Source organism: Vicia villosa, linkage group LG3 (genome assembly GCF_029867415.1).
Source record: "Vicia villosa cultivar HV-30 ecotype Madison, WI linkage group LG3, Vvil1.0, whole genome shotgun sequence".
Taxonomy (NCBI): domain Eukaryota; kingdom Viridiplantae; phylum Streptophyta; class Magnoliopsida; order Fabales; family Fabaceae; genus Vicia; species Vicia villosa.
The window spans coordinates 43,748,794-43,776,781 of NC_081182.1; the positions used below are offsets into that span (position 1 = coordinate 43,748,794).

General features: G+C 34.6%; 4 protein-coding genes across 11 annotated transcripts; 3 read left to right on the top strand and 1 right to left on the bottom strand.

Moving 5' to 3' along the window:
* Positions 1 to 6,767: 6,767 nt before the first annotated feature.
* Positions 6,768 to 11,397, top strand: LOC131661187 (potassium transporter 2-like). Of its 7 annotated transcripts, none has more exons than XM_058930632.1 (9): positions 6,768 to 6,911; positions 7,619 to 7,700; positions 7,790 to 8,024; positions 8,105 to 8,347; positions 8,590 to 8,646; positions 8,733 to 8,993; positions 9,397 to 9,567; positions 9,682 to 9,936; positions 10,023 to 11,397. In XM_058930632.1, the coding sequence occupies exons 2-9, from the start codon at positions 7,662 to 7,664 to the stop codon at positions 11,135 to 11,137; spliced, it is 2,376 nt and encodes a 791-aa protein (XP_058786615.1). In that variant the 5' UTR covers positions 6,768 to 6,911; positions 7,619 to 7,661; the 3' UTR covers positions 11,138 to 11,397. The 7 variants fall into 7 exon arrangements, with proteins under 7 accessions (XP_058786615.1, XP_058786616.1, XP_058786619.1 ...); XM_058930633.1 differs by having other exon boundaries at positions 6,812 to 6,931; XM_058930636.1 differs by having other exon boundaries at positions 6,905 to 6,923.
* A 3,510-nt stretch (positions 11,398 to 14,907) lies between these two features.
* LOC131655558 (uncharacterized) lies at positions 14,908 to 15,827 on the top strand. The gene is made up of 3 exons (XM_058925404.1): positions 14,908 to 15,278; positions 15,360 to 15,423; positions 15,547 to 15,827. Exons 1-3 carry the CDS (start codon positions 15,000 to 15,002, stop codon positions 15,720 to 15,722), a joined length of 519 nt encoding a protein of 172 aa, XP_058781387.1. The 5' UTR covers positions 14,908 to 14,999; the 3' UTR covers positions 15,723 to 15,827.
* Positions 15,828 to 20,933: 5,106 nt separating this feature from the next.
* Positions 20,934 to 22,385, bottom strand: LOC131657958 (zinc finger BED domain-containing protein RICESLEEPER 2-like). Its single transcript, XM_058927300.1, has one exon. The coding sequence runs from the start codon at positions 22,383 to 22,385 to the stop codon at positions 20,934 to 20,936; it is 1,452 nt and encodes a 483-aa protein (XP_058783283.1).
* Positions 22,386 to 23,458: 1,073 nt separating this feature from the next.
* LOC131655560 (mini-chromosome maintenance complex-binding protein-like) lies at positions 23,459 to 27,530 on the top strand. 2 transcript variants are annotated; one of them, XM_058925405.1, is made up of 14 exons: positions 23,459 to 23,743; positions 23,817 to 23,930; positions 24,027 to 24,140; positions 24,218 to 24,340; positions 24,429 to 24,476; positions 24,961 to 25,080; positions 25,197 to 25,352; positions 25,546 to 25,620; positions 25,743 to 25,856; positions 25,994 to 26,217; positions 26,301 to 26,436; positions 26,600 to 26,827; positions 27,234 to 27,301; positions 27,374 to 27,530. In XM_058925405.1, the coding sequence occupies exons 1-14, from the start codon at positions 23,576 to 23,578 to the stop codon at positions 27,486 to 27,488; spliced, it is 1,803 nt and encodes a 600-aa protein (XP_058781388.1). In that variant the 5' UTR covers positions 23,459 to 23,575; the 3' UTR covers positions 27,489 to 27,530. The 2 variants fall into 2 exon arrangements, with proteins under 2 accessions (XP_058781388.1, XP_058781389.1); XM_058925406.1 differs by having other exon boundaries at positions 26,015 to 26,217.
* Positions 27,531 to 27,988: the final 458 nt, after the last annotated feature.

Below are 27,988 nucleotides of genomic sequence, written 5' to 3' on the forward strand. Positions count from 1 at the left end.
CATTCTCAACAATCATCCATCAATGCTGCAGGATCAGGCCGTGGTGGTGGTGGCCGTGGCTCTCGCGGTGGACGTACCTCTAATCCTTCTTCCTCCGGACATCCACCTCCTCCGTCATATGCTCCGGCCCCGGTTACCTCTCCTCCGTCTGTTGTTGCAATTCCGGTTGTTCGTCCATCTGTTTCAGCGCCGTTTGTTCCATCTGTCGCAGCGCCGGTTGCTTCCTTGAGTTCGGCTCTGATCTCCATCGAGAGCCTGACTGCCGAAGTTAAACAGAAGGCTACTTTAGAGTGGCTCCATCGTCTTAGAAGGAAAATTGGGAAGGAAAATTCAAGTTCGTGCTAATCATTTTCAATTGCGAGTGGCTGATAAGGATCTACACCACTACGATGTAAGTATAGTTTGCTCATAAGTTTTTTGTTGTTGTTTATTATGTTGGTAAGTTACAATGTGGTATGGATTTCTAGAGGATCAGGACTTTCTAACCTGTTGCAGCGTCTCCTCCATCGTCTTCATCCGATTAAATAAAGCGAATCGTTCTTGTTTGTTATTTTTCTTCTGTCCAGACCTTTTTTCGGAAGTGCATTTCCGAATCCCTTCAAGGGGGGTGAGTTCGGAGATGAACTTCCGAAACACCACATTTTCTGAAAATGTAACTTTATTTCGGAGATGCATCTCCGAAATCAATATTTTATATTAAAAAAAACACGTTTTCGGAACTTCATTTCCAAAAACACCTTTTTTTCAAAAAAAAGTACCTTTTCGGAAATGAACTTCCGAAACAAGGGGTAGTGTTGTAAATTCACCAGGGGTGAGCAAGAAGGTTAGGAGGTGGGTGAAGAAATTCTCATAAAAATTTGGGTTAAATACTATTTACTCCCTGCCAAATTAGCGAGATTCGGTTTTCTCTCTTATTAAAAACGTTAATAAATATATATAGATTTAATAAAAAAAAAATTATAAATTTTTAACATTTTATAAATTAAATATTAACTTTTTAACATTTTACAAATATTAATATTATTTTATAATAACTTAAAAAAGCTGTACATACAAAATATTTAAATAATTATATAAATGTATTATTTAATTATTATAAAATATTTAAATGTATTTTAATTAACGTTTTTTTATAAAATATTTAAATATATTATTTAATAATTATATAATTATAAAATATATAAATGTATTTTAAATGTATTTTTAAATATTTTATAATTATATAATTATATAAATGTATTTAACGTTTATTGAAAATAATTACAGTTTTTAAATAATTACAGTTTTTTTAAATATAAACGTTTTAAATAATTACAGTTTTTTAAAATATAAACGTTTTAAATAATTACAGTTTTTTAAATATAAACGTTTAATTACATTTTAAATATAAACATTTTAAATAATTACAGTTCTTTTAATTTCTGAAAAAGAATGGAGTATTAATATATTTTGCAATTATAAACACCTAAACATGCATGGTTTGGTGGCAAGCTTGTAGCAATGTTGCCATAGTGACTTGAGTTCAAATCCTAGGTTGTGCAACTTATTTATTTGCTATTTTTCCAGCCTTTTCAAAGGCAGCCACGTCAGCAGCCAAACATGGATTATGGCGCCCAGTCAGCCAAACATGGAATAGCATGTGACCTGGGTTCGAATCGTCAGCAGCCAAACATGGAATAGCATGTGACATGGGTTCGAATCCTAGGTTGTGCAAGCAGAATCTTTTTTTTTAAGGGGTCAAGGCAAAAAAAAAATTTAATAAGGGAGAAAACCGAATCTCGCTAATTTGGCAGGGGGTAAATAGTATTTAACCCTAAAAATTAACTTAGGAACACATTCTTCAATTAAGAATTCATCTAAAACATATTGTGATTGAAGTAAAGTTATGAAGCAAGACAATGATTGTAATTATTTTATTAGTTCATTGTAATATTAAGGAAGCAATTGTATGACTTATACGATATTATCAAACAAGGATAAACATGTGATATGCATACCCTCTTACAGTAACATTACTTTAAGTAAATTAATAAATGTAAGGCTAAGTAAATTTGGTTGCTCATACGTTAGTTAAGGCGGTCGATTCATAGACTGAGCGTAAATTATTTTACACAAATCCTTCTTGTATTGAATCTTTGTTGATTAATAATATGAGTTAAGTTTCTGTTTGTCAAAAAAAAAATGTAAGGTTAAAAATTAAAAGAATCCTTCTAGTTCTAGATACTAATCATATAATTTTTTACGGTAATTGGTAATTTGTTTAAAGTACAATAAAGTGGCCATGTATTTGTAGGTTCTTTATGGTGAATAGCTAGAGCTTGCTTATGAAGAGTGAGAAGAGTTCATAATGTGTTTTTTTTTAAGAAAATTGGAGATTCCTCTTCGGTCCTAAGATTTACATATTTATAGAGGTATCTTTGGTCCTGAATAAAGCAGTGGTGACTCACTCCCTTGTTACATAGAGATGGAATAGCTCTGGCCGATCAACATGAGTCTATAGCTTAACCTATTTAAGGACATGTTAGATCAGACCTATTTAATAAAAGGGTTTTGCTAACCAGTGTCCTCAGGATAATGGTTAAGCATACACAAATTATCGAGATAAATTTACTATTTTGAAATGCTTAACCATTGCCCTGAGAGCACTAGTTAGCATTTCCCTTAATAAAAAGTCAGGCTTATACATTTTAAAAAGTCTATTTAATTAAATAGGTTAGGCTTAGGCTATTAAAAAAATATATGAAATCTTATAGGTCAGACCGACCAACAAGGGTCTATAGCCTAGCTTATTTAAGCGTAGGTCAGACCAGACCTATTTAATAAAAATGTCAGACTTAAACTTTTTAAAATATTTATTTAATTAAATTGGTCAGACTTAGGCTATTAAAAAAGCCTATAAAACCTTATAGGCCGACTTATATTTTCTTATATATTAAAAATAGTCTAAATAAGTTGGTGTGTATATATATATATATATATATATATACTCTTTTTAGACTCATTTTGATCTACTTTTTTTGATGTTGTCAAGAGGGGGGAGGGGGGCGTTATAATGTGAGTGTAGAATTGTTTTATGTGTTTTATGTTGTGTTGTTTGTGTGCGGGGAGCACAAGCGTTTTGCTTTTGGCTCAAAGTCGACTAAATTCCAAGTGAAAGCTTGTCATGCATAAAAGAAGGGAAGACTAAAGTTACATGTCCCTAATACATTCATGGGGAGAACTCTAATTCGGTTTTGTTGCTTGTCTTATTGCTTTTGTTTCGTTTATTATTTTCTATTGAGTCTCCTTCATAATTGCACATCTCTGAATCAAAATTGAATTGATTCGTTTTTAGTAAGCATAAATCAATTTTTTGTATTTGAGTTTGATCATGATGTTTTAAGTTAATTACTTGAGTTTATGGAACTAGAACCATATTTGATGTTAGTTCAAGTTATGTGGGAAGTGAAATCTCAAACTATTTTGAAAAACTTAAAAATTGAGATTTATTGTGTGTGACTCGAGTCACTCAAAATCCATGACTTGAATCAAATGAAATAGAAGAGAACGTGAATTTCTCGGTGTTTGTGATTCAAATGTCAGTTTACACTGATTCGAATCATGCAACATTATGACTTGAATCACAAGTTGCACTGACTCGAATCATGCAACCTCATGTTAGCCACTGCCCAGTTTAACTCGAGTCACACTTTCCACTGACTCGAATCACAATGCTTTCCATGCTTCTCCTATTTGGTTCTATCAAGTTTGATTCCAATCACAATTTGCATTGACTCAAATCATGAACATTCATGACTCGAATCATTGAAAATATGTAGCTTTTCTTTTGTGAGATCTTGTTTCACTGCACTTGCTCATTTGACTAAAATTATGAAATGTTCTTAACTCGAATCTAACTAACTTTTTCCATCCATTTATGTGCTTAATCTTAAGCACCTAAAATTCATTTTGTCATCTCATTTTCAAATAGCAATATCATAATCTACATTGTGATTTTTTGAAATCAACACCCTCTCATTTTTAATACTAAAAAACTCTTGCAAAAATAAATTCTTTGATCTCGAATCTCTTGTTTAATTTCAGAACTTGATTATGGAGATTTGTAATTATTGAGGGAGATGTGTCTTGAAACTAATTGTTCTTAAAGGTTTGTTAAAAAAAATTATGAAGCTTACAAGATTGAGGTTGTTGTCATTGGTTGTGATAAATTCCAGTGAAAAGAAGGTGAATCTTCTCTCCAACTAACCTTGTTAGTGATAGTGTGGAAGGCTACGCTCAAGATGAAGTTCTTCTCAAATCTTCAGACAGTTCATCACTCAAGAAGTCGGTGGTATCAAGGGGTGATTGGTACACACAAAGAATGTGAGTAGATTGGTGAAGTTGGAAGATTCAAGAAGCGAGAATCGAGTAAAGATTTTGTAGAATATTTTAACATTAAGTTTAATACAAGTCAAGATTCATATAGGGGATTTAACTTTCTCTGTATTTTTTTGGGTTAGTGATTGTATGAACTCATGTAATATTTTTCAAAATAAAAAGAAACAAAACAAGTTCCAATGAAAAAATATTGAAGAGTGGAGTAGGAAAAATGGGGAAGAACGTCAGACCACTATATATCCTGATGTACTCTCACTCTCTTTATCACTCTTGCATTTAATTTTTGTAGGATATTGCACGCTCAACTTATTAATTCTTAGCGTAGTTTATTGTTCAATTTAGTTGGTGGAAATTTATTATGTAAGGTTAGGTTTTGTTAGAATTGGTACCTAATTGAGCTTTAGTGCTGATTAAATTCTAGAAACTAGTGTTGTTAGAATCCAGTCATAATTGAAATATTGTACGGGACATATCTTATGCAATATATAATCATTCAATTATTCATCATTGAATAATCTATGAGTTTCAATTTTGTATTTGCCAACGTGGTTGAATTCCAAGAAAATCACGAGTCTCTATTTTCGCTTTAAGACTTTTGCGCGCATTTTTTAAAACTTATGATATTCTATTTTTGGAAAATATAATAAGGGTCTATTCAACCCATCTAGATCGTTTCTCTACAACTCATGAACTTCATAAACATCAACAAAGAATGAACCTCCTCTACAATAGATCTCACATTCTCTAAGAATTGAGAAGCAATAATGATGTTAATCTTTCTAGAGATTGAAGATGAATATGAAAATGCATTATTTGAAAGTGGGCTTCCAAGTTTTTAGAAAGACTCTCAAAAAAGTAATTGTCAACACAGTAATCATTCTCATTATTATGGTGAGAAATGAAAAATGAAAAATTGAAAATTAATGGTGAGGGAGAGAGTAAAATGATTTATATATGTGCTTGAGATTATGCACAAAAATGAGTGCAAATACTCCCATGATTTGAGTCACAAGCAATGGATATGATTAGAGTAAAATGAGAGAAATAGTTTGAATCAAGAACATAAAAATCCAAAATTTGCGCCTATGATTCAAGTCAAGGGTACATAATGATTCGAGTCAAACAGTGCTATGATTCGAATTGTGTTTAATTTGTGATTCGAGACAAACAGTGTCATGATTCGGATCAAGTGTAAATTGTGATTTGAATCAAACTTGACAAAATCAAAAGATTATTCATATTTTACAATGTCATTCAAATCAAATGTATTCTCTGTTTTGATTAAATTAAGCAGAATCAGCAAATATCTGGGATTTTGCACTATGAATAGAACCAAGTATAATATGCGATTTTAATCAAATTGGAAAGAATATGAATTTTCACTTTCATGTTTGATTATAATCATGCTTAACCTTGATCCAAATCACACTTCTAAAAATTGATTTTTAGATTAAATTAAAATGTAATATTGAATCTAAAGCTAGTATGATAGGAACCATTCATGTGTTTCTTGACCTAAACAATCGACTAATTTAACTTAAACCATATTGAATTGATTTTTACCAAAAGAGTTTGATTTATGCATGCAAAACACGATTTAATTCAAAATACTATATAAAAAGCATTGCACTCAATTCTAAAATATATACAAAAATTTAATTATAGGAGACTCAAAAATTATGAGGCTCTTTATTTTTGGAGGCTCTTTATTTAATTGATAAAAAATATAAAATATTATAAAAATATATTTTAATCAATATGTGATTTAAGATCACGGAAACAAAATTGTCAAAAAAATACTCATATAGTATATTATAAATCAAAGTTCAAATAACTTCCCAAACAATCTTATATTTTAATGATATATGCTTTTAACTCTAAGCTCTAAGCTATAAAGTCGAAAGTGGAGTCTGCCAAACATAAAAAGTAGAAGGAAAAGTAGGAAGGCTTAGCAAGTTGGCATTGATATATCCCTTTCTTTTTCTTCCTTGAAAGAAAGATAGAAGGACCAGGCTTTAATGTGACCATGTAAGCACGTTGAGTTGTTCAGATGTTAGTTATTATGGCCATTTCCAAATTACATTTATAGTGATCCACATGCCTCTTGCTTTTTAGGTAGCTCATACTATTACATGCTCTATTCCATCATCACCAAAATTTACTTTACTACTATTTCCAAATTATTGTCATTATTATGGCTCACCTACTTTGTACACATCGTTTCAACTCTTTGATTGGATGTATTCGGTTTTCATCTACTCTTTTTAATATGTAGAAACGGCCAATAAATAACTAAAGAATTCCAAAAGTTAGGTGTGGCCTGTGAGTGAGTGGGGAACTTTGAAAGTTTGATTATTAATTATTATAGCTACTACTGTAGTTATGCATGCAATGTGTATGATTAATAAACATATCAACACCAAATAAAATGACAAAAATATCCAATCATAAAGTGTGTATGAAACACAAAAGAAGGCAAAGTGGGAAAGATAACTAATCCTCAAATTTTGCATTCTAGATTGTGCAGGCGCAAGGTATAGTGACAGGTGAATTTGTAAGTGTTGCTAAATCACGTGATTACTACACGTTATGTCAATATCAATAGACAATTTCCCTTGTTTTTTGATAACAACTAGTTCAACATGATGTTACCTCATTTCTTTATCATTCTCCTAACACATTCGTCTTGGACTTTCCAACAAACACTCATCCCTTTGTTTTTTGGACGGTAAATTATTTAAATAATGTTACATCACATTGCCACAGTGCTTTACAACCAGTATTCCATATCCATACATTCTTCTCAGTGCTTTTACTTTTTCTTGTATAACAAAAATAGTTATTTATTGTATATAGTTCTTTCTAGAATATCTTTTTTATATGTATAGTTATACAAAGAATTTATATTATTTTTATACTATAGTATATTAATGTAATATGTGTAATGCTATAGTATTGTTGATATGTTTTTATCATGTTTGTTCCTTAATATTTGGGAAAAGAAATAATGTGTGCCCACTTTTCAAGATTTGACAGAGATATGGAAGCCATGTGATGTGAGTGAGTTTCATATTTATCCAAAGGGAGTGAATGTTTTTCTTTTCTATTCTTTACTGAGTTTTGATTTTTGACACAGACAGAAAACAGACAGGATTAGTATTGAGTGGCTGTAGTTTGTTTGGTTTAAGATTTCTTCATTGTGTTCCATTGAAGTTGTTGTTATTGTTGTTGTTGAGTTCAGATCTGATAATAGACTGGTACACTTTGTGTGAAAACATTGAGGTATGGATCTTGAACCTGGAAAGTGTTGGGACAACTCAAAGGTTAGTGAGATTTCATCTTTCTAATGTTGGTTTTTTTTTCATTGGTTGATGTTTTGTTGAGTGAGTTGTTGGTAAAATTTAAATTTCAGAAGGGTTCTTGGAAGGCTATTATGCTATTGGCTTACCAAAGTCTTGGTGTTGTGTATGGAGACTTGAGTATTTCTCCATTGTATGTTTTTACAAGCACTTTTGCTGAGGATATTGAACATTCAGAGACTAATGAAGAGATTTATGGCACACTTTCTTTTGTTTTCTGGACTCTTACATTGATTCCACTCTTCAAGTATGTGTTTGTTGTTCTTAGAGCTGATGATAATGGAGAGGGTAAGTAATTTGAATTTGAATTTCATTTTCATCTTCTTTTTCATCCTGTTGATGATTTTCATGTATGTATGGTTGTGCAGGTGGAACTTTTGCTCTCTATTCATTGATTTGTAGGCATGCTAAAGTGAGTCTTATACCAAATAGACAGCATGCTGATGAAGCACTTTCTTCATATAAGATGGAGGAGCCTCCAGAGAAAGATAATTCTAAAGTGAAGATTTTGCTTGAAAAGTATAAAACTTTGCATACAGCTTTGTTGATTGTGGTTCTTCTTGGTACTTGTATGGTAATTGGGGATGGAGTGCTTACACCTGCTATTTCTGGTAACAATCATATCCTCCTTGTTTCGCAATTTTTATAAATAGCTACTTGATTTGGGCTCAACTGGTTAATGATTTTCAGTTAAGTCGAATTGATCGGGAGTACCCTAATTTGAATCGTATTTGGAACAATCTATGGCTGAACTCCGGATTACCAAGACCAACCGGAGGGTTAAGAAAAAAAAAACAATGTCTTACAACTATTTTCATATCAAATTTTTTGATGTAGTTTTTCATTCATGTAGTTTTCTCAGCAGTATCGGGTCTTGAGGTATCTATCATGTCCAAGAAACACCATCAGTGTAAGTTTCACTTATAGCATTCTCATGATTTGTTCATTGTTTCTTCGGTACTTGAATTTTGAAGCTATTGATTTTTGTGTTTGCAGATGCTGTGATTCCGATCACTTGCTTCATACTGGTGTGTTTGTTTGCGCTTCAACACTATGGTACACATAAGGTGGGGTTCTTTTTTGCGCCAGTTGTGCTGACATGGTTACTGTGCATTAGCACACTTGGCTTATATAATATATTCAAATGGAATCCTCATGTGTATAAAGCTCTTTCGCCGTATTATATGTTCAAATTCTTGAAAAAGACAAAGATAAGTGGATGGTTGTCTTTGGGTGGAATATTACTTTGCATAACAGGTAACAGAAGGAATAATGTCTTGTGCTATTTTCTTATTTATCCTTTTAATCCCAAACATGTATCTATCTACAAATATGCATATGTTGTGCTTTTGGAAAACGCAAGACTAATATATCCGAAGCATCTTTTGAGAAACCTCAGAGTCAAAACTATGATTTCTTTAAGATATTAAGACATGGAATAAGTTCTTTGCGAATATTTACTTTTGAACAAATTATGGACTGCTCCTTTATCATATTATTTCTTTTAAAATGTCAAATTTAATATACTTTCACTACGACTAAGTAAGATATTATGCTCACGAATCAATGGATTCGAGTTTCACATGGAGCATTGTGAAATTTCTATAGTTAATGTAATTTACTTTATGGTGCATTTCTTATGTATTGACCTTGTGAACAGGCTCGGAAGCTATGTTTGCTGATCTAGGTCATTTCAATTATATGGCCATTCAGATTGCATTCACTTTTCTGGTATATCCTGCACTTATATTGGCATATATGGGTCAAGCTGCTTACTTGTCACAACATCATAACTCTGATCTCCAAATCAGCTACTATGTCTCAGTTCCAGGTATTCATCGCCGCAGATCACTTTTATACGAAATTACTAACTAGTAAGTTTGTTATTGCTTAGTACAATACAAAAGGATATTATAGAAAACATTATGCAAAATTTTGGCTGCAGAAAGTGTGAGGTGGCCTGTGCTTATCTTAGCTATTTTAGCTTCTGTTGTTGGGAGCCAAGCAATCATTAGCGGAACATTTTCTATCATAAATCAGAGTCAATCTCTCGGTTGCTTTCCACGAGTTAAGGTTGTTCATACATCAGACAAGATACATGGTCAAGTCTACATCCCAGAAATCAATTGGATGCTCATGATCCTCTGCATTGCTGTCACCATTGGGTTTAGAGACACAAAACACATGGGAAATGCATCAGGTATGTTATAATTTTCTGCATGATTAAGTGATTAACTGAATAATCGTAATTATAATGACACGTAAATTTGATATTTTTTTATGCAGGGTTAGCAGTGATGACCGTGATGTTGGTAACAACATGCCTAACTTCCTTAGTGATTGTAGTTTGTTGGAATAAACCGCCAATTTTAGCCTTTTGTTTCCTACTGTTTTTTGGTTCCGTTGAACTGCTATATTTCTCGGCCTCACTAACAAAGTTTCGCGAGGGTGCCTGGCTCCCGATCCTCCTCGCTCTCTTCCTAATGATTATAATGTTCCTTTGGCACTACGCAACGATCAAGAAATACGAATACGACCTTCACAACAAGGTGTCACTAGATTGGCTTCTAGCTTTAGGTCCAAGCTTAGGAATTGCCAGAGTCCCTGGAATAGGCCTTGTGTTCACTGATCTCACCACTGGCATTCCGGCCAACTTCTCCCGCTTTGTCACCAACCTCCCCGCGTATCACCGCGTCCTTGTTTTCGTATGCGTAAAATCAGTACCAGTGCCTCATGTCACTCCTGCAGAGAGGTACCTTGTCGGCCGTGTAGGACCTGCTGCTCATCGATCTTATAGATGTATAGTCCGATATGGATATCGTGACGTTCACCAGGATGTTGATTCATTTGAATCCGAACTAGTACAGAAGCTGTCTGACTTTATCCAATACGATTGGTATCGAACTCGTGGGAATAGCATGAGCACTGAAGATGACGGTTCACACTCGAACGAATCATCAAGTTACAGACTAACCGTGATCGGAACAACTAGTTTCTGCAGCCAACAAGGCTACGAAAGTCAGCAGAGTGTCCAACCCGGGAGCGCGTCTGGATTCCCGTCTGTACAAAGCATGACAAACGTAATCGAGATGGAACCGATGGACGCGGCAGAAAGACGGGTGAGGTTTGCTATTGACAATGATCATGAAAGTGAGACAAGGTCTGAGGCTGGTGTGCAAATGCAGGAAGAGTTGGAAGATCTTTATGCTGCACAAGAAGCTGGTATTGCATTCATTCTTGGACATTCTTATGTGAAAACAAAGCAAGGTTCATCTTTGTTGAAGAAGTTAGCACTTAACTATGGATACAATTTCTTGAGAAGGAATTGTAGAGGGCCTGATGTGGCACTTAAGGTTCCACCAGTTTCTTTGTTGGAGGTTGGGATGGTTTATATTGTGTAGAAAAACTAACATGTAATTAGGTATGGTTTTTGTTATTGTGTTTTTGCATGTAGAGTTGTTATAACTATATATATAGGGTTTAATGGCAGAGTTATGTGCAGTGCAGTGCAGTTTACCAAGACTTTTGTTAATGGGACTGTGAGATAATTAATTATAGATATCTATGAGTATTGGAAGTAAAAGACTATTTTTCTTCCTCCCTTTTTGACTACCAAAATGTTAAGTGGTTCATAAGAATGAGATTATGTGAATGTTTTCAACTACATGGTTTTTGGGATGCAAAACTATGGTACTTTACAGTTTTGACAGAGAGGTAAAGGCCTTAATCAATTGAGAAATGATGCCCTGTTTATCAAGGGAAGTCCAAATAGCTTGAAGCTTGGATCGTGAGGCATCTATTTTTAGAGGTGTACTGCTCGTAGGCCATATCATTCGATTATGGAGGTTTTTCTTGCAAGTTTTGTAGCATTCAATATTTTTCGTCTTTAGGTATGATGATAGAAATCTGGCTATCTTTCACCCAAGGTTAGAGAAGTTGACTAATATGTATATTATAAACATTGTTATTGATAGTTTAACTAAAAGAAGAAGATGGTTTACTAAGGCATAAATACTAAAAGATCCCTCAAGCTAATATTATCTCGGTATTCCATGGGATGTGCCATTGTCACGATTCACTGTTGTATACGTCCAAGTTTGAAATGTGTATGTGTTTGTTACTTGCAAAAGAAAAAAGATTAGGAAAAAGATCCCTCAATGTTCATCCAAAACAGAATTTTGTTTCCACTACCCACTTCAGCTATGAAATTGATGTTAAGTTGGTTCAAACCTGCGTAATTCTCTTCTCTAATTTTCATGATATCGAGCCACAAAGTGGATTGCTTAACATTGCAACGTGCGACATCTTCCCGCAATATAGAAGATGATATATTATCATATATAAAAATTAGAAGATTGAATAATGTGCATTCTCATCATGTAAAAAAATGCCACTTCCGATTCCCTAATAATGATAGATTAAAATAAACAAGATTTTTTACTCCTAATCCACCTTTTGTTTAGGAAGGCAAACAAATTCCCACTTAACCCATCACATTTATATATATTTTTATGTATATGAAACAATACATGTAATGTTTTTTCTATAAAGGCATAAATCAGTTAGTTAGTATTGTCAAAAACATAAACTTTTTCTTAGATTCAATAAAGCCCAAAAGCGCTTATATAAATTGATTTAAGTTTCTTTTATTTTATGAAAATTTCTTTGTAGACACCCTATGGGGAGAACCCGTAACGAAAATCCAAAAACATTTCTATTTCGAAAATACATTTCTGAAGTAATTTTTTTTCTAGATTTTCTTAGAATTCGGAAATGCATCTCCGAAAACATTAAATGGGGGTGTTTTCGGAGATGTATCTCTGAAAGCTCTGAAAATTCAAAAAAAATGTATCAGATATTGTTTCGGAGATTTATCTCCGAAATAATCTGTTCTTATACCGAAAAAGTGGTACAATTCCGGACTTTGTGTGTTTCTTTGAACAATTTTTGTCATTACGTCGAGAGTACTATCCTTGACAAAGTAAAAGAAAGAGTTGTTTGTGCTTGAACGTATCGAGTAAGACATCTTGGTTGCACTACAACTAACCGAGTTGAATCCGCACATGCGACGTTGAAGAGATGGTTGGGTGATAGCAAGGGAGATTTGTGTCGGGGATGGGACACCGTGAACCAAATGCTCCAAAATCAACACAATGAAATCCAAACATCGTATGGTCAGAGCAAGACGGTTATGGAACACCGGTTTAAGGGCCAAAATCTATTCTCGCAATTGATTTACAACATATCCCGTTCGGGATTGAACTTTATTTTTCATGAGGCCAAGCGAACGGAGACAACGGGGCCGGATAGTTCAAAATGCGAGTGCACAATTAGAAAAACCTACGGGCTTCCATGTGCTTGTATACTTTCTAAAAAGATGAAGTTAAATTCACCGATACGCATGGATGAAGTAATTGACCATTGGAAAAAGCTCCGTTTTGATGATTTCGAGCCGCCGAAAGAAAATGAATCCAAAATTACCATCTCCGACGAGTTGGAAGTGATAATGGATAAGTTTGCTAAAGCGGATGACACCATGAAAATGCACATAAAAGAACAATTGCGAAAAATTGCATTTTCGAAGACCACCAATTTGAAACCGCCATCTCAACCGGTTAAAACCAAAGGTGAGCCTAAAAAGCCGAAAGTACCCAAGAAGACACATCAACCAAACGAGATCATTCCTACTTTGACCATGTTGATGCATTGATCCCGGATTCACCAACACCAAAGTCCAAGTGTAGTGCTAACAAAGCAGCCCGTATTTCGAAGCCGCCGCGCACCTCCGATCAAAAAACCTCTGATGATCTACATTGATGAGATGCCTCTTTTTATGCACAAATATATTGATAACATAGTTGATGTTGGCACCGACGGCAATTGTGGGTATCGAGCCGTTGCCAGTTTGCTTGGAAGAGGAGAAGAAAATCACACTCTTATCTGAAGGACACTTATTTCAGAGTTGACTTCGCATAGGGACATCTATGGCCGACTCTATGAAAATCAAGAAAACTTTGATAAAATTCGTGATTCCCTTGTTCCATCACTAAGAGGTCACGCCCTGGTTTCGAAGTGGATGTCATTCCCCGATATAGGTCATCTCATAGCAAGTGCGTACGATCGGGTGTGTGTCGATTTGACGAGATTTGGATTATGTGAGACATTTTTTTCCACTTCATAGTCGACCGCCTTTGGACGCGTCGACCCGCATCATATGTATCGGGTATCTAAGATCGCGCCACTTTGTGCAAGTTTTTTTGAAACTGGGGTGTCCTATACCGGCTACTTCTTGTCAGTGGACGGCACATCATACAAATGAGGCGGAGACTTGGCCGGATCTTTTTGTTGAAAGAATGGCGGAGTTGATAACGTCGCCTAACACTCTCTTGCAATACCCAGAAAATCGAAAGGTTGTCAAGCTTGAGTACTGCTCGCCTTCGCTTAATGACGAGGGAGATGTTTAGTTCACCCAATTTGAAGTCAAGAACGACGAAGATTTAGCGGTTTTGTGGACAACTTTTGACCGATTTTCTTCGAAGGGTCCGATCGAGTTTGATGCAAAACTTCAAAGATCGAGTGCCGACGTTATCAAAATGTTGACTCATCCCCACCTACCCGTGTTTAACAATATGTAACTTTAATTTTATGTTATGTGATGTTTGTAATTTCCATGTTTTATAATAAATCGATGCGTTGTTGTTTGTTTCATTGTTTCTGCATCAGAGGTGTTTTGGAAGTACATACCCGAATTCTTTCAAAGGGGGTGTTTTCGAAGATGCAATTTCGAAACACCTTTTTTTTCTAGAAAATAACTTTATTTCGGAAATACATCTCCGAAACCACTTTTTTTTTTATAACAAATTGACTTCGAAAATGTATTTCCAAAATATAGAGGCATTATGAGAAATTCGCCCCGGATGACCAAGAAGAGAAGTAGGTCTACAAAGAAATTCTCTACCTTATTTAGAAATTAATGATCCACGTGAATTACATAATTACATGGCATTAAGCTAAATAATTTAGATCCAATCATTTTAAGAGCTCCCCAAAGTGCCACATAGTCCACATTTTAACCACCAAGTTTTCCTAGTGGCAACAGTGCTATGGACAAAATTAACATCAACTTGTGGCTGCAATTTCATACCGCAAAACTGAAAAAGAATGAAACACACTCATATAATTCACACATATATAACATAGATTCCAATAAGCAAGTTCTAATTCATTAAAGGAATCAAGGTGGTGATTACTCAAGAACCACAAATGGGTCTTGGGACTTTGCCATTGACCTCTCCTTATTATTCCAGTTTCACTACAAAATCAAAACTAGTACATAATAATACCAATAACTACAATAGAACCAAAAAATTCATAGTTTCAGCCAAGCAAGAGAAGAAGGAAGAAGATAAGAACAAGCAATCTTTCTTTACAAGTGTAACGGATGCACTTGATTTTGCTCAACCGAGATCCGAACAAGATGCTCAGCTTATAGCAGATGCTAGAGAAGCCACAAAGTCCGGAGAAAAAATGAGCAAAGAACAGGTACATAATAAGATACTCAAATTTCTTCATCTTTTAATCTTTATGATTCTCCTAAAATTAATTATTTTTTATATTTTGCAGTATGGTGCTCTTAGAAGGAAAATTGGTGGAACATATAAGGACTTTTTCAAATCGTATGTTGAAGGTATAGTTAATTAGTTATTGAACAACCAACAATTTTCATTTGATACAAAATTTTAGTATGATTGAATCAATGTTTGGTTTTGAAACAAAACTGAGACGTTGTTGTTTTTGTTGTATTGAGCAGTGGATGGGGCATATGTTGAAGAGGGTTGGGTAGACAAAACATGCAAAGTGTGCAAAAAGGACACAAAGGGTGAAGCAAGGCAAGTGGATAAGCTTGGAAGATATGTTCATGTAGCATGTGCAGAGAAGGCCAAAACTGGAAATTTCTTTACAAGGTTGTTTTCTCTAGGATCATGATATGTTATTGTATTGTTATTTGTAGTGGAGAAGAGACTTTTCTCATTGTCTAGTCAATACAAGATTGAAAGATTAAAGTATAGTTTTCCTCTTTGGCTTAATGAATTCCTTCAATATTAACCATACAAGTTTTTATTTATCTTTATCATAATATCATCATTGTTTGGTAGGCTCTTAGAATTGTTGTCTTGGGCTATTGGTGCAAGCTCCTCTATCCCACCCCATTTAAATATGGCACTCCCACAAATTCAATGAATTGAATATATTATGCTTGCAAAATTTTCACCTATTCTTTAAAATCCACTTCGAATTTGTTTAAATTACGAAACGTCCATAATAATACCGAAAATTTTACACTTTTACTAAAAATATTGTGAAAAGTAAGGTTTTTATTAGGAATTTCAAAATTTCCGGTACAATTTTTTAGATTTTTATTGAAAATTTTAAAATTTCCAGTATTTTTGCATGTATATTTATTGGGAATTTCAGAATTCTCAATATTTATTTATAGCATGGTATTAGGAATTTCAAAATTTCTCGATATTAGTTCATACCAAAAATCATAAATACACTACTGAAAATTATATTTATACTGAAAATATTGAATTATTTACCAAAAATTTAGTAATATGCAAGGTTGAATCCAATTTTAGTGGAGGTGTCAACTATGAAAGGAGGGTGACACTTTAAAAGAAAGATGTCCACGACCACTTCTTTCCTATTGTAGTGGAATAATTGAGGAAGATGTTGGGGGCGAGAGCGAGATGCATACGTTTTGTCCTTCCTGGGTCGCTCTGGTATTAGTTCGAGTGCCCTTCGTTTGGTTCGATCGCCGCGTCTAAATTCATTGTCAGACTTCTTATTTTTTTCGTCCATAACATGTGATCGTGGGTGGAGCGTCTACTGGGTTAACTACCGATGCATAGGAAGTCGCGGGGCTTAACTACATCTCTTGAATTTTAAGGTATCAACCACCCACTCATGTGAAGGTTGTTATATTTTAGGGAAATTTTGCTCATCCGATTCAAAGCTCACGAGGGTTATAAATACATCAGTACCATAATACTGAAAGAGGTGACCAATAACACCAAGAAATAGAAATATACAAATATATGTTGAAAATGATTATATGAGTGAATTTGGTTTTAACTAATACTTAAAATATTTTTTATGTTAAAATATTATAACTCGAATTATAAAAATGGGTTGATTTTTTTTTCTTTTCATTTATCGTTTAGGCATATGCTACTCCACTTAACCTTCAACATAACTATTAAGTAGTTTCGTAGCCTTTATTAGATAACACAAATTCAAATTTTCTATTTCCTTTGATTTCAACATTTAAGGGAGGAATTTATTGGACTTGATGAAGTTAACATTGAATTCATCCTTAGACCTAGTGCTCGCAGGACTCTATTTACATTATACGAGAGAATCACATATTTTCATCTTTAATGGTTAAGTGAAATGGGTCACAAAGCTTATATAACCTCTCTGATCCATTATGATTATGAACATAAACAAGAATGATAAGTCATTAACATACACGGTGTTAATATTATAATATATGATCCAAGTTCACAATGGGGGTGGAGATCAGTAGAGGATGACAATGGTTCTTGGTAGGACTTTTCATCACAAGTTTTGGTGAAAGAAGGTGTTCTTGCGGAAAAACATTAAACGGGTGACTTTCCTATTGGAACAGGGAGAACCTCAATGAGATGAATCTTATGAGATTATTTGGGGATTTGGGTAATACTGTTAGTGAAGTAAGCACAAGAAAGATGTCTTGCTTAACCCTCTTGTGGGAGCCCCTTTATATACGCTCGATCATAAACTCCTCATTTAAGAGGGAACTCTTGAATTTCTCTCCATTAAGCCTCATTCTGCAACGTTCGTCGTCAACCTTAATAAGGATTTCAATGATGATCCTTGCAACGCCTGTCTTAATGACCAATTTTGATGACTCCTCTGGTTCCTTCATCTTCGGTACGCACCCTTCTTCTATCCCACACCCAGCTCGCGTACAAGCGCTTTGTCGAGGTATCCGAATGATGAAGTAACTATTCTCTTTAGTCGGGTACAAGACACATCTTTATTAATATTTTTCGGGATATGTACAGAAGGAACAATTTTAGTCACATGTTTTAGTGGAAAAAAATATTAGATTCGTCGTAGTTCATAAGGAAAGAAGAACCAGTTCTATCATAGGTACTTATGGAAGAAAGATCTTATGCGTCATAGGCCTTTGTGGAATAAGTATTACTTTTGTCGCATGTCCTCATTAAAGAAGGACTAAATAAGTCATAGGTCCTAATGGAAGAAGGATAAATTCTATCGTAGGTCCTAGTAAAGAAGGACCCGATCTATTGTAAGTCCATGTAGAATAAAGACTTGCAAAGTACTTGCAAACACTCTAACATTCAAGTTAATGACAACCGTAAATCGGATGATTTTATGTTAGAATAATGTGTACTTCAATCTAAGGCTTTCGTTAGGATTTTGTTGCAAGGGATTTTGTTGCAGGGTCCTTGGATTTTCAAGAACCTAAAATACTATGTTTGCTAAAGTTATCTTTGTAGAATAAACGTTAGGGGATCATATAGGTTATTGTAATATGACAATTAACAAGGTCTCAACCAATCTTTAATATATGTAATGTAACCATCTCCAAGGCCACTAGGTATATTAGAACATGGGTGTCCCAGTTTTCCGCATATTGGCCATTGGTGTAATCTTGCTTGTATGTACCTTATAGGTTGCCTATTACCTAGACCATATACCTTATTGACTCCCTATCTATTGGGCTACTCATTTATTAGGTCATCCATCAAACTAGGACTCATGTGACACGTTTTGCCACATGTTGGGTCTTAGTCTAATCATGACAATATGAATCTTTTGAGTATGTCGATCTTCTCAATTAAATGTATTTTAGACCATATAGATCTTTAGTTTTGTTGTACTGTGATTTATATGATCCGTTCTACCACATGTTAGACCTTATCACGTGTAGGGTTGTTTTCGGTCTGGACCGGTCCAGGTATCCAAGGTCCCGAGAGTTGGATCGAACACTTAACCGAGTAAACCGGGACCGGACCAAAACAGTACTGGTTAATTTTTTAAACCGAAACCGATCTGGTACCTTCGGGTAAACCGGTACCGAACTGGATACTTAAGGAATTGGTATTGAAAACCAAATACGGACCGAAAATTTCGGATCGGGTATCCAGACCACCCGAATTAGAGAGAAAAAAATGGAAATTTTAAGCAAATTTCACATTATCAACTCACATCATTTTCTCATTCCAATTTGAGTATTTGACATTCACATTACATTTGATCAAAATTCACATAATATGATAAAAATTCACGTAATAAGTCACATGTTCAAAATAGAAAGTTGATGCAAATAATTAAAACTTGTTCAAACGTAAGTTATACAAATTTTGTTTTCAAAAAAACACAAAATATCATTACATTTGTTAATGCCTCACAACAATCTCATCATTGGCATTGCAATTATATCTTCAAGTTGCTGTTGTAGAAGAAGCAACAACCAGATCCTCACCAAAATGATATGTTAAAGGTTCATCTTGTGGTTCTTCAAGCTACAAAAGTAAAAGGATAACTTCATAAGGAAAAGAAATATAATTATTCAATTAAAATAGACCATCCATAAATATAATCAAAGGTTACTTATAATGCTAGCAGTGCAGCCCTTTTTAATTTCATACTTCTCCTTCACCCAATCACCCCCACAAAGAACCATTTCAATTGTCTTAGTTTTCATTGAAGATCGTTTTAGATCAATAACCCTTTTACCAGCACTCAAAGTTGCTTCAGAAATAACTGTTGTAACTGGAACAGTTAGAATATCCTTTGCCAATTTACTAACAACAGAATACTTGGCTTCATTCCCCATCCACCATGTTAAAATATCAAACTTAGTTTTAGGGGGAACTTTCAAGGGAGGCTCCTCAAGATATAATTCAAGATCAGATTTTGAATTAGTGTTACCAACAACAGTTTCTAAAAACATTTCAAAACTCCTCCTTCCCAACCCAAAACTAGACCCAACCTCTGGAGTCTCAGATACAAGGACATTCTCACCATTGGTTCCATAAGTATCTTGATATAATTGGAAGAGAGATTTTAAGTTGGTTGCCAACTCTTGTTCATAGGCAGTGGCTTGGGTAGGATTTGAATACAAGAAGGGATATACCCGTTTGATGAAGATCATTTTATACCTATTCGAACAAGTAGAGTTGTCAACCAACTTAAATTCAGTTATACCTATTTGCATAATTTATTTTCAACATTGTTTGGCCTCAAAATTTGATTTCATCATAGGAAACAAAAGACACTATAAGGTAACAGAATTGGTCCTAGACACAACTAAAGTCACATCAGAAGGAGGTAACAGAATTGGCCTCAGATTCATCATAGGCACAATTGAGTCACAACTCACTAGGCAACACAATTAATCATAGGCACAATTGAGTCACATCTCACAATGTTAGATAATTGAATTGGCCTCAGATTCACAACAAGATAACAAAATTCATCATAGATCAATGTTGATTCACAATTCATAACATGGCAACAGAAATCATAGGCCTCAACATGTATTTCATAGGCAACAAATTTCATCATAGGCCAAGATTAAATCAAATAGAAGTACACAACAAGGCAACATAAATCATAGGCATCAACATGTATTTCATAGGCAACAAAATTCTTCATAGGCCAAGATTAAATCAAACAAAACCACAAGAAAATCAAAGACATAAAAGTGGCCTCAATATTCATCATAGGCCAAGATTAAATAAAATAGAAGTACACAACAAGGCAACAAAAGTCATCATATGAATAATTCATCAAACAGAACCACAAGCAGATCAGAGACATAGAAGTGGCCTGAAGATGTATAACTTAGGCAACATAATTTATCATAAGCCAAGGTTGAATCTCAAGGCAACATACAAAGCAGAATAGTAGCTACCTATTGTACAATACAATGGCAACATAATTAACTATCTATTTGTAAAATGTACATACCTTGGATCAAGAACGACATCAATAGAAATCAATGTATTAGACTCTGACCAATACTTGTCGTATTTCAACTTCATTTCATTAGCAAGCGCTTGCAGCTGAGGATTTTGAGATACTCGAAGGTTTGTCAAGTAGAACCTTCACCCTGTAAAGCTAAGCCAAAAACAAATTAGCAGTAGGGTAAGAGGTGCCACTAATAATTGATGTAACATTAGCAAAAACCTCCAAGAACTTGCAAATATCATGAGCGTCTTCCCAATCATTTGCATCAGGCAAATAGTTGAGAAATGCACCATTTTCTTCAGCATATCTAGGCCATAATTCTCTGTAGTGGTATGAAGTGGACAACATCAACCAAATTGAGTTCCACCTAGTCTTAGTATCCAACACTTGCATTCTACCTTTAAGTTGCAACTCATCAACAATTTTTTTGAAGGCTTTGCATCTAGTATCAGAATTCAGCAAGTATTTGACCCCATTCCTAATCTTATTAACAGTCACCTTAATCATATCAAGACCATCCTGAACCAATAAATTTAGGATGTGTGCACAACATCTCGCATGAAACAGTTTACCATCCAATGGTAGATTTCTCCTACCAGAATAATCTCTCTTCAACCTAACAATACAATTATCATTGGCACTAGCATTATCAATTGAAATTGAAATAACCTTATCCGTTATGCCCCAGTCATCCATGACCTTAATTAATTCCCTACACAAAACCTCACCTGAATGTGGTGGTGGCACATTCTTAAAAGATAAAACTCTTTTGTGAAGCTGCCATTTTGAATCAATGAAATGACCAGTCACAGTCATATAACCCATCCTCTGCTCACCAGACCACCACAAGTCAGTTGTAAGACTGATCCTGTTAATCAAAAACATAGACTTTTTCATCTTAACTCTCTCAGCCTCATATAATGTCTCACAATCAAACTTAACCCGCTGTCTAGTAATCTTTTTGTACCTTGGATAAATTTCTCTAAGAAACTCATTAAAGATAACACCTTCCATAACAGAAAAAGGAAATTCATGACCTAGAATCATATGAGCTACAACCTCTCTAACCCTAACATGATTATATGTCCATGTTCCCAAACCAGGAGTATTATCAACACCTACATTTAACCTATATTGTGCAACATGTTTGTCAGTATTACCTTTCAGTCTTAACTTTATCTGAATGCAGTTTTCTAAATGTTTCTTACCATTACCAGTACTTTTCCATTTCACACCATAAGTGTAAAGCTTACCACACCATTTGCATTTCCACTTCTTGGTACCATCAGGCATTTCTATAAGAACCATTTCAGTATGAATAGCAGACTTCGTAGGACGAGGAGCTTTACCAAATGCATTTCTCTGACTTTGAGAACTCTGGCCTGGGTCAATTGGAAAGGTTGCACCATCATCAGCAGTAGTTGTATTTTGTGTGGTAGAAGTATTTTGAATAGTAGTTGTATTTTGAGTAGTGTTGTCATTTGTAAGTGTAACTGGAAGGTCCAAATCAATCATCTCGCCAATCTCTAAATTTCCTCTGTCCGTTGTCTCCTCTTCCCAACTACCATCAAGCATCATGTTAATATCAATAAGATCATCCATTGCTGGAGTCAATGAAGAATCTTGAAAAAACATGGCAAAAAGAAAAAATATCAATCAAACAATAATGTATGATGAAATATGAACAAAACTGAGTAACACAAATACAATTAGAACCTTAATTCAAAACCCTAAGGCCGAACCCTAATGTAGAACAAAACTCAACAACAAAATCAAATACTCAAACAATTTATTCTCAAAACTCAAGCAATATAAAGAACAAATCAAATACTCAAACAATTTAGGTCAAAATTGTGTTCGAAATTGAAACAGAAAGAACCTCAATTCAAAATCCTGAAACCCTAATGAAAATAATACTCATCAAGATAATCATCCTCTCAGACATTTTTTATCACAACTCAAGCAATATAAACAACAAATCAAATACTCAAACTGTTTCGGTCAAAATTTTATAACATCATTGAAACAGGGTCAAGAACAATTCCGAAATCACAACATTTTATGTGAAAATTGATACCAGGTAAAGGAGTATTCAGTATATCAAACGTGCAAACATTGTAAACAATAGGCGAACAAAAATAAGAAATATAAGAGTTTGGAAACATTACACGATTGTAGTACTAGTAGTAGGCTTGAAGTCTTGAACAAATCACACTAACATAAATGATTCAAACACTCATGCAAGGAACCACTGTGTCTCGATCGGAATTTGGGAAGAAGAAACCCTAGGAGACGGAATAAAAGAGTGAGAGACGAGAGAGAGGAAAAAAATGATGAAATAAAAAAACTAAATAATTTATATGCATGCTTACCGGGTATCCGTTGGATAAATGGTCTGGTTCTTTGTTCTGGATACGAATTAAAATTATATTCATTACCAGACCAACATTCGTTTCGGTCGGTCCAATTGTCCGGTTCCATTGGACCAGTTCCTGGATGAATTTCGATTCTTCAACTCCATTTACGGCCCTAATCACGTGGCAAAACAATTATCTTTCATACATATTTTTCTGATAAAATAATAATAATAATAATAATAATAATAATAATAATAATAATAATAATAATAATAATAATAATAATAAAAGAGGAAGGTTCACAAATGGCGGGAAGGATCGGCCGAAGAAGATTTGGCGGGAAACAGAAAACCTACAAAGCTGCTCCACAGAACATAACCGCTACGAACTCCGATATCCATTTCCATTTCCCACTCACAACTCACCGATTCCACAATGGTTGGCCCCCAATACGATTTACTGGCAAACCCCCTCGGTGTCGTCAGATCCACCTTCGACACCGCCATATCCTCCGGTTCCGATCCCACCTCCTTAAACGGCCGCGACTGGGGCGCCATCGATCTCTTCCGCCACTTCCTTTCCGACCAATCGCAACTCTCTCAGGTAACCTCCACTTTCTTCTCTTCCAGCATTAAACCCTAATTGTTCATTTTGACTAAACCCTATGATCTATTAGGTTCCGCTTCTCACCCCAGCTACAATCAAGTACGTCAAGCCCAATACTCTTGTTCGATTCCGTGGGATGATTCAGGACATGCTGGGAAATGAATTTTATGTTGGCACTTTCAAGGTAGCTTTTTTATTTTTATTTTTTTTATCTCTCTTTATTGTTTGAATTGCTTGCTTAATTGAAGATTGATTTTGGGTATATGAATTTTTATTGAAGGATGGTTCCGTGTGGAGGACCAATAAGTTTACGGATTTTGCTCAATATCCTATTCCGGCGGGTTCCTCTGTTGATACGCAGATCTGGGAGCGTAGATTACTTTACTGTGTTCCGGTGAGCTTTTGATTTCTAGGTTTTTTCTCGTGCCACTTTAGATTTTTTCCCTAGGATTAACATTTATTTGTGCATAGATTCCGGGACTGAGTCCTTGGGCGGAATATACGCCAGATACAGTTGCCGATGTATCTATGGATTGTACATCAGATCAAAGAGAAAAACGGAGGAGAGGAGATGACGAGTCATCTGACATGCATGTATATTCCTGCTAACCCTGACATTTGATTTTTTTTGGATTAATTTGGAGTTTATTATTCAACTTTCTCACTGACTGTTCATTTGCAGGTTGAAAACGACGAGGTCGTCGAGGTTTCTCCTAACTCTAAAAGAATGGTATGAATTTCTCTCATCCAATTCCAATTATGTGTTATGAATTTGATTGATAGAAAATTATCATCGAAGAATTGTCTTTTTGGATATATTGTTTAGAGTTCTTAGAAATTATTGTTCATTTTTTTAATTTCTGTTTACAGACTTTTGATCCCTTTAGACCCTCAAATCTTCAATATTCTATTTAGTTTACAAGTTATGATTTTTGAAATCACAAGCAGTTTATTTAGTGTTCTATTCAGTTTACATGTTCTGATTTATGGAATCATGAGTAGTTTATTTAGTACTCTATTCAGTTTGTAACTTAAGTGTTATGATTTGTACTGAATAACTGACTGATATTAGATCTAGTGGTGTTTTGCCAGTTTATGTTTTGAATATGCTTAATAGTTGATTAAGTACTATTTTGTAACTACTTCAGTTTGATAATTGGTTCAACCTTCTACTTTTGTTTCTTAAAGAATTGTTTTCTCTATTTGTTTTATAGAGAGAAGGCGAACACCCTTCCCTTGCACCTCAACCTCAGGGTGCTGTGCCCGAGACTGCCAGCTCTTGTACGAGTTTAGTGCCTGGTCTCAATGGCAACTCTTCTAGTTGTATTGTGAAGGTAAGATTTATTGTCTTCAGGTTTTAGATTGCTATGATACAGGTTAACTTTTTTTCACTTAATTTCATGGAATTATATCATATCTATTTCCTCATTTTCCTCTGATGCCATGCCAGATATATGATACACCAGAGTCCGAACTGAGACTGAATGACATTTTTGAATTTGTGGGTATCCTTACATCTGATCTAGAGCTTCAGGACGACTGTGAAGATAGGGATTTATTGAATGGACTTAGTGAAGATCCCTTGCATCATTTCCCACCTAACAAGGTATGTATAAATCATCACCCCAGGGGGCACTTGGTCAATGAGAATAGTAAGAGGCTTGCATGTGGCTGTTCCAATTGAATTTGCCATAAAAGAAGTTTAAATATGCAGTTGTATATATAGTTCCCATGTTCTCTTAGCATCTGGTTTATAAATTGTAACATGCTTGTTTGCAATTTTCTCTTCTATGTCGCAGGTACCACGGCTTCATTGTCTTATTCACAGGAAACTTTCAACTTTGGACTTCCTTCAGAAGACACCTATTATAGAGGTACACACCCAAATGGATTTATTCACAATTAAATGCTTTATATTTTGCAATTAACATCTTGAAGTGGGATAGTTCGTAACCTTAAAAACACCTTGATAAAGAAAATGTTCTTGACATCACAGCTAAAACCTGACTTGGTCAAAGGTATCAGGGAGTCTTTGCTAAAATATCTCTCAGCTGTTCTAGGCAATGATGATGTAGCTGCTCATTTCATGTTGTTACATCTCCTATCCAAGGTATGCAGTTCTTACTAGATTATCCCCTTCTATCTTTTCAAGCATTGTAAATGATTTGGGTATTGTTTGTCTCACATGTTAGTCATTTTATACATCACTGTTCCTTTCCCCTCCACTCTTGATAGTGTTTGTATTAGGATCAATTTGCTTTTGACCAGGTGCAAGCCAGGGTAGATGCTATTGCTGTTGGAAAGTTTTCAGTAAATTTTACTTGTTTTAACAAAGAAAGTGCGTCTATATTTGGAAAGCAACTAAACCTTGCCGTCAAAAACCTTGTGCCTTTCACACATTGCATACCCCTTACAGTGGAATACTTGAACACTGCTTCTCTCGCTCCAAAAAAAAATTATGATAAAAATAGGTATGTGTTCATATTTGATAATCTTTCTGATCATGGACTTACTAGTATACAGATATATTTACAAGTTTGTGTCAATGCTCCAGATTAGAAACTGGAGTCTTGCAACTAGCTGAAGGTTCTCATTTGATTGTTGATGAGACAAAATTAGAAGCTGGAACTCTCAATTCTGTCGGTGTAGAGAATGCCAGTTTGCTGAAAAATTTAATGGAAAATCAAAAGGTAATCTTTTTGCATGGTCAAGCTTTCTATTTTACGTTGAATTTTCATTCCTGAGACAAATTTCTCTGCACTCTGAATATTGTTTCTTGTTAAAAAATACTTTCCATTTTCTATTAATTACTTTTCAAAGATGACGCTTACATACCCTCTGTATGCATTTCAGGTGGATTATGATTTCAAGTACTATAAAATGGAAATGGCAACTGATGTCCAACTGCTAGTTTTGTCTGAAGGGAAATCAAATATCTTGCCAGCTGATGTAATTGTACCTATCCGGCCTTCTGCAACCAATTGCTCAGAAGCTGTTTCAGCAGAAACTTTGGAAGCTTGGAGGTGGTATTTAGGTACTGTTAGACAATTGCCACACTGCATGGAATCAGGAATGGAGAAGGTATGTGTGATGCTTATAACAATTTTTATAAAGGTTCTTTGGAATAGAAATAAACCAGTTGAAGATTTTGCGTTAGCTATCACTATCAGCCCTACTCTTATAATACAAAAACTTAGGAAGTTACATGTTACAAAAAAATACTAATGAACTGACATCTTAAACTTTATCAGAAGTGGCATTTTAAATTTGATTTTACATTATCCACTGCAATTTATAAGTATCTTGGCTGAAAACATGGACATGAGTCACAATTACTAGTATTCAGTTATTTACAACCTATTCCAGAGCACTCTAGTTCCATCATTATTATTTGGAAACACAATTTTTCTAACAGTCATTTCAAGCTACCTTAATCTTTATGATGAGAATGTATAATAAGCCTTTTCCCTGATATGGGTGTTTCCAGATGGTAGAAAGTGATTTAGTTGACGCCATACAAGCAGATAGGAGCTTGAGTATACAAGATTTTAGCAGGTATATTGAGTGACATGTATGTATTGTAGTATTTTGCTTGTAGCATATCCTTACCTATTTTTATCTTTACAGATGGTTAACAATGGGCCGCCTCATGTCCTTGAGCTATGGTGAGACCAGCATGTCGCTTGAACATTGGCAAATGGCCAGGGAATTGGAGAGACTCCGCAGAGAGAGGCTAAAGTGAAATACTGATTGGTTGGGTGTACACAAAGTTCTCAATACAAGGTTACTATTGACGCCTAAATTCCTGTTGTAAGAGCAATTCTTGCATGGACACGGACCTAAATCCATATATTTAGGAACAACCAATAAGAAGAAAGAGAATTTAAATTTATTTAAAATTTAATTTTGTTTAAAATCATGGAAATGAATGTCAGTCCTATTACGCAGCACTATGAAGTTATGAATGAGAATTAGAAAGAATCAAATAGTTTGTTCCATAATTTCTGCATTTGGTAAAAGCAACATGATGCCATTTCAGTTTTAGATAGTCATTAAAAACAAATTTCTGGTTCAGTTGCTATTTAGGTCTAGTGACAGTCATTTCCTACATGTCATCATGGGGCAAATATATTCAGTTTCCTCGTGAATTAAAATTGTTTTTTTGGTAACAAAAGACAAAAAATACTACTTGCATGTTTATTACAAGTTTGAGTCTAATTAGAACCAGAGTTTCCAAAAAAC

Excerpts from the sequence above, each read along its gene's own strand:
- LOC131661187 (XM_058930632.1), top strand. The coding sequence starts at position 7,662 with ATGGATCTTGAACCTGGAAAGTGTTGGGACAACTCAAAG. Across the intron at positions 8,025-8,104 it reads AGCTGATGATAATGGAGAGG|GTGGAACTTTTGCTCTCTAT; the intron begins GTAAGTAATTTG and ends ATGGTTGTGCAG. Across the intron at positions 8,994-9,396 it reads AATATTACTTTGCATAACAG|GCTCGGAAGCTATGTTTGCT; the intron begins GTAACAGAAGGA and ends CCTTGTGAACAG.
- LOC131655558 (XM_058925404.1), top strand. The coding sequence starts at position 15,000 with ATGGGTCTTGGGACTTTGCCATTGACCTCTCCTTATTATTCCAGTTTC. Across the intron at positions 15,279-15,359 it reads AAAAAATGAGCAAAGAACAG|TATGGTGCTCTTAGAAGGAA; the intron begins GTACATAATAAG and ends TATATTTTGCAG. Across the intron at positions 15,424-15,546 it reads TTTCAAATCGTATGTTGAAG|TGGATGGGGCATATGTTGAA; the intron begins GTATAGTTAATT and ends TGTATTGAGCAG.
- LOC131657958 (XM_058927300.1), bottom strand. The coding sequence starts at position 22,385 with ATGGATGATCTTATTGATATTAACATGATGCTTGATGGTAGTTGGGAA.
- LOC131655560 (XM_058925405.1), top strand. The coding sequence starts at position 23,576 with ATGGTTGGCCCCCAATACGATTTACTGGCAAACCCCCTCGGTGTCGTC. Across the intron at positions 26,437-26,599 it reads ATTTAATGGAAAATCAAAAG|GTGGATTATGATTTCAAGTA; the intron begins GTAATCTTTTTG and ends TATGCATTTCAG. Across the intron at positions 26,828-27,233 it reads TGGAATCAGGAATGGAGAAG|ATGGTAGAAAGTGATTTAGT; the intron begins GTATGTGTGATG and ends GGGTGTTTCCAG.